The sequence below is a fragment of the Ruditapes philippinarum genome, unplaced genomic scaffold, assembly GCF_026571515.1.
Source record: "Ruditapes philippinarum isolate M1 unplaced genomic scaffold, ASM2657151v2 ctg4092_1_1_1_1, whole genome shotgun sequence".
NCBI lineage: Eukaryota > Metazoa > Mollusca > Bivalvia > Venerida > Veneridae > Ruditapes > Ruditapes philippinarum.
In genome coordinates this window covers 63,655-69,971 of record NW_026855099.1, presented here as the reverse complement: position 1 = coordinate 69,971, position 6,317 = coordinate 63,655, and the positions used below count along the sequence as shown (strand labels likewise).

The window sequence follows — 6,317 nt, the reverse complement described above, 5'->3', positions numbered from 1 at the left end:
TATTCATGAGACAATATCTACTTTCAATTGGAGCAATGCAAATAAATTTCCTGTCAAAAGTATCAACTATTGCAGACAGACACTTCGTGGATACTTAATTTCTCCGCTCGATGACTTTGATTATGGTTTTCATTCGATTGAATTGCTTCATGTGATGAACAAAATCATTTCTGTTTTAAGGAAAACATTCCATTAAATGGCAATGCCGTAAAACGGCTGCTTCTCTTGGTTAAAATATTGCATAAGGTGTGTTATTTATACCAGATGATGCTGATGGTAAGTGACTAGTCCATTGGTAATTGGTCTTTTTACTAAATGATACGACATCTATTGTAGATTATTGAAGTGAACTAGATTGGCTTGAATATCAACAATAGAAGATCTTATAGTTCCGACCGTTGCTAAGTAACATACGTATTTTAGTTGATTGAGAGCCTAAGTGAACTTTTATGCAGTAATAAATCTTATAATTATTTACCATTATGTATATTTATTTTAGTAATGCCAAAGGCAGATATCTGCCAAATGGAAAATAAACTAAACTTTACTTGACTTGCAATTCCGAACTTATGAATATGAGCGAAAAATGTGTTACAAGAAAATGTATTCATGTCAGTCGGAAGATCTGCGCAACAGAATTACTTTAATTACATGGATATCCTTGTCCATTGATTAAAGCATAGAGGGTAAATGGTGTTTATTTTGCGATTTAATTAAGTAAGAAAGTAAAATTAATTGTCTCATTAAACATAAGAGCATACAGACAAAAGTGTTTTCAATACAGATAAGATATAAAAATGTACTAGTATTGATTAACAAATAAGCAATATATCATTTATGATTTTCTGCAATAATGCACGCGGACAAGAACATATTTCTTGTAATACCTATTTACAAAATAGTTATTGATTGTGACGATTACGGAAAATTATAATTTGTCAAAATGATACGCCGTGAGATTCATAAAAAATGTAGACATCGACGTGGTTGGCGTGTGTGCATTTCTGTAACACAACTTAGGTATGTTCTTTACTGGAATATTGGAAGTAATGACATTTAAAGTTCAAATGATAAAGCTTTACATAAATTACAATTTTGTCGGCCGTTGACCTGTAATTACCTTTAAATTGCTTTGTGAAGTTTTTGCAGGATTTGTTTAAATCTGACATTAGTTGCCCTGGCGTATATTTTTGTGAAAGTTTTGACATAATGGGAGAAATGTGTGGTGTAATGAAAAAATAAATTAACCAATTTTGAGACCTCCGATTGTATATGAAGCTATGAGCATGAAGACGCGCTTTCGAAACATTCCTTAAATTTCCTCAAGCTATCCGGTACCTAGCAATGCGTGTATAGTTTCTTGCTCAAGGACATAACGGCTTGTCCCTGACGGTGTCTGCACCCACACGGCAAGCAATCCTCAGATAACTAGCTCGACGCGATCACTCAGCCATGTCGCTTTTGCGTCAATTTTATGTTTCACTACTCATTATTTGAAAATCTGAAACAGTTGAGACACGAATACAGCCTAAATAAAATGAAATATCAGCTGAAAATAAATCATTCACAGCACAACAGCTAAAAGTTAATCAATGATATAAAATGTTTTATTTCAGCTTTAATAATGCAGTACACGTCTTTATCAAATCATCAGTGTTCACGTAAAAGCACGGATATGTACTTTATAAAACAGTGGACTAAATGATGAATGCTATTCAATTGAATTGCTTGTATCGTTGCGTTACAGTAATTAAAGTTAGATATAGTGGTTATAGAGATTTAAATATATAGATTTGAAAATTCCACATCATGATAGAGAAAAAGCTTTAATGTTCAATATGTTTTGTTGTTTCATCTTTTGGATAAATCTATTGTAGGACAAAACACCATTGTGAACCATTTATTGTTTTATGGACTGATAGTAAATCTTATAGCATTTAAAATCTCCTGTGTGAAATAAACATTTATGAAATGGTTTTATTCTCATACTGAACAGTCAAGGGGAGTACATTGAGACAACAAATGTTACACTTAAATGGTATATGAGAAAAAAAAAGACAGCATTTCGTAGTTCAAGAAATTCTCTCATATAAAGAATCGCATGGATAACAAGTTCTATGTACTGCAAAAAATGAATTATAATTTCCATTTCATATGCATGTAGATTGCGAACACACTAATGTTTATTTCAAAAGAGCAATTCTCAAATTTGCATACATTCAAATATACAATGATACGTTTTGTTTGCAAGCTGTTGTGTTGTAGTAATATATTGAGTTTTTAAATGAAATGATAAATGTTTCTACTAGTAACATTGGTTTAAACATATTTATTTTAGCTCGATTGCGAAACAAGTTCTTGCAACTTATATTAATCACTTTCGAGTCAGCTTCCTGGAACCAACCAGTACTGGTGTCATATGAAGAAACATATGGTCGTGACCCGAGTGGTGCTCGAACTGATGATCTCTGGGTTGAGAGGCAGACACCTTAACAACTAGGCTACCGCTCCCCGACTAGTAACATAGTAACATATTTGTATAAATACCATAAACAGCTGATGCAATTTGCTTCGACCACTAAACAACAGTCGTATTATAATTATAAAAACATAATTATTGCTTTTAATTAATTTTAAATTATAATACTTTTTATATATTTATTCAGATGGTTTAACACAATAATTTAGATAATATATGGCTCCGAAACACAATTGTTTTACTTGGAATATATTTTCTTTGTAATCTTTTAAGAATAAAAAGAAATACGTGACTAATTTTTGTCTTTGAAATTCTCTATAAATTATCTGATTTACTTGCAATAGCTTGCTTTCAAATACAAAGATGTTTTAAATACCGGTAGTTTGACTATCGTTTGCAGACAACATTGCTTGTTATATGACAATTCAAATAATGTGAACTGTTCAAAAGGAACCATTAAATGTCGCTAAATGAGGCAAAAATGAATGAAATGTTTGATTCAGCCTTCAATCCATTGAACGAAGGCAATTAATTGATTTAATACAACATTCACTTGAATCGGGTACAATCAAACATCAAAAATAAATTGTGGCCCAATAATGGAAATAAGAACATCTGCAGATTGTAGCTTTGGAAATCTTCTATTTGATTCTTTCGTAGCATTAATAAATAGATTCTAAGTCTTGTGAACTATGCACAAAAATATTCAAAACGAAGTTCTGTGGCAGGAATACAAGATTTTGGTAGTAGATTTTGATTGAGAAACAAATGCCAACATTCGGATAATTCCTGCGGAAGAATAAAACTGAAAAAGAAATACACTTATTCCTTGTTGAAGTTTTCTCAACATTATTCGACACGTAAACATGATGACAATATTCGCCAATATCAGCCTTGAAACTAATGAGCTTGTGTAATCGATGTGTGGTTCTTTAAATTCCGAACTGGCAGCGACTTTAGGCCATTACAATATGCTATTTCTTCCTGCTTTTCTAGCATTAAAATTCCCGTCATCTATTCGGAAAACAAGCGAATCATTACCAACTCAAAGCTATTAATTATGAACGGTTGTGTTCTTTGAACGTTTGCCTTACTGAGTTGAGCTTATCGTATTAGGCGGTCTAAATAAAGTTGAAAGTGAAAACTTGTTTGTTCATTGATGAAAAAATATTTATTTTGCTATGAAAAAAAATTCAAAAAGCTTTTTTAAGAAATGCACGATATGAAATAAGTACAATTTTATTATTTCAGATGTGCTACATTTGAAACAAAACAAACAAACATTAAAACGTATTAAAAAGTACTCAGCAAACTATAACAAAAAGCAATACCTATATTACAAATTATAGAAAGAACACAGAAACACGAGGCTATTTGATTGCCGAGTGTTTTGATGTTCTTTCTGTTTTGTATCATAGGCACAAATAAAACATTTTCCCTGTTGCCACAATATGAAACCCCAGCAAACGAGCATCTGAATGTGATATTTCTTACCCCAGTCGTCAAAAAGTAAACCTCAGAAAACATTAGCCAATCAATGGGCATGCTCTGAAGTGCGGGTAATGAATACCTGCACTCCAGTTAACGTACTGTGCATGTATATGTATACGATTTAACTCTGACATATTTTTAATATAAAGGTCCCCAAACTATGATACAAAAGTCAATACAACATAAAGGCACACTATGAATATCACAGGATAAAGATTATAAGTTATTTGAGTTGTATTGTTACATAAATCCCCATCATTGCAACAGTATTTACGAACACAACCACGTGATGTCTTTAATTTATTTGTACAATTTGTGAAATCATTTCTGTCGATACAGTTAGTTGAACAACCGCGGACTGTTGAAGTATGCACAGCAACGGGTATTCCATCATCTGACTCTTCTAACATTTCAAAATACACTTTCTGAAATAGAGAGAACAGAATATGTGAAGACTTAATGAATAAACATATTATCATAAATCATTACATTACAACCAATGACGACATTGTTAATATTTTACATTTAATAACAACTGAATTAAGTTAAATATCATTAAAGAATAATAAAAATGTCTTTACAAACGAATCGAACTCTCCTTGATCCTTAATATTACCATAATTACAATTCACAGCTATTTCATGTTCAGGAAAATGTAATTATTTTTCTGAAACTGACAAGGGTCAGACAAGTATTTTGAAGAAGATTTATCATTTATTTGTGAAATAAGACAAAGGCACTGAACTATTTACTTTCCATCTTACGACGGATTTAATTCGTATTCATAACTTAGATGCAATGGTATATGATATATGTAACTATATAGCATTGATATGATACTTTTATATCCTCAATATGTAGTTTTGCTACTTCGACTGAAATACAATTTCTGGAAACAGACTGAAAACAAGTCCACATTCGTACTGGTAGAATCATCAATTTTATCAGATTATACATGTATATCTTAAATCAATTTTCAACACAAAATCTCTTTTATTTCAATTGTCTCCTTTTAATGGATTACCTACTTGACAAGATTGTCCAGGATTACATAGCTTTCCCGAAGCCTTATAATTGTCAGAGGGATCTTCACCACAATCATCCGCTATACAATGCCAACATCGCAAACTTTGAACATTTACTGGATAAAAAATTAATTACATATTATAATGAAGCATTGGTATATTAATAATCAAAATTTGTGTTATATGATTGAATTAGAATAATTTTGAATACTATAAAGCACTACACCGTTGATGATAATAATTTAGAGACTGTCTGTTGCGTAATTTTAAAGTACATGTTTGTAAAAAAAACTGCTAGTTGCTATAGAGCATATAACTGTATAATTAAATCACTAACTAAATTCTAAAATATACAATGTAGTTCAAAGTTCAATTGTGAAACTTTTTTTTAAAAATTGTATAAATTATTTTTGATTCACATATTGGAACAAACCAGTACTGCTGTAATACGTTTGGAATTGGGTCCTAAAATGGTATTAAGTACAGTATAATATTTCACGATCTAACCAGTAACAGGAATACACAAAAAAGACTTAAAATGTATAATCGTGTAGACTTTACTGTAAAGTCTATGATTTTTTTTGTAGGTTAATGAACAGACACAATGCGAGGACAAATTTGAAATGTCTTCGAACTTAAGAATAACTAAATGCAAATCAGGAAATAGACAGTAGACAGTTTTAAGTAACAATTAATTAATTAAGGTATAAGTATAAGTGAACTTACCTATATACAAAAGACACACTAATAAAACTGGTAGGTCAAACTGGTGAACCTTCATGGCTGTCCTATATAAATATTTTACGTGGCGTCGCCATCTAAATGTTCAGCCGAAATTCTTCTGAAAGAAATATGACCAAATACAGAGTTAACATAGAGAGACTGTTTAAATATTTCATAAACAAAATCATTCATATTAAATTTAAAGGTATTCAATCTTCATTTTCGTTCGTCTGTAATTAATTATCTACATATACGTAGAAATCATTAAAGGAAACTTAATTCTTTAAACGGAGCAATCATGATATTTTTATAACAACCCGAAACATGCAATAATTCACTTATTGTTAGCTTTGATAGCTTTATACATTCACTTTTTTCAGAAACATTATAAAAAGACAAAAGTAACAATGAATCCTCACTTTAAGTGTAAAAAATAATGGTCAAATAATTAAACTGATATTTGGAAGATAATGTGAAAGTTAGATTGGAAAAAATACCTACCCGTTTCTTCAATTATACGGATAACTGTGTCACATCACATAAAGTTTTAACGATGAAGTAAGCTCCAAAGTTTAATAACTATTCATCTTCAAGAAGTT

At 30.8% G+C, this 6,317-nt stretch overlaps 1 protein-coding gene across 1 annotated transcript; it reads right to left on the bottom strand.

Annotated features, from left to right (window-relative positions):
- Positions 1–3,766: 3,766 nt before the first annotated feature.
- LOC132742106 (uncharacterized) lies at positions 3,767–5,837 on the bottom strand. Its single transcript, XM_060730426.1, has 3 exons — positions 5,722–5,837; positions 4,999–5,111; positions 3,767–4,395 (listed from the first exon to the last, which is right to left on the bottom strand). The coding sequence occupies exons 1-3, from the start codon at positions 5,774–5,776 to the stop codon at positions 4,129–4,131; spliced, it is 435 nt and encodes a 144-aa protein (XP_060586409.1). The 5' UTR covers positions 5,777–5,837; the 3' UTR covers positions 3,767–4,128.
- Positions 5,838–6,317: the final 480 nt, after the last annotated feature.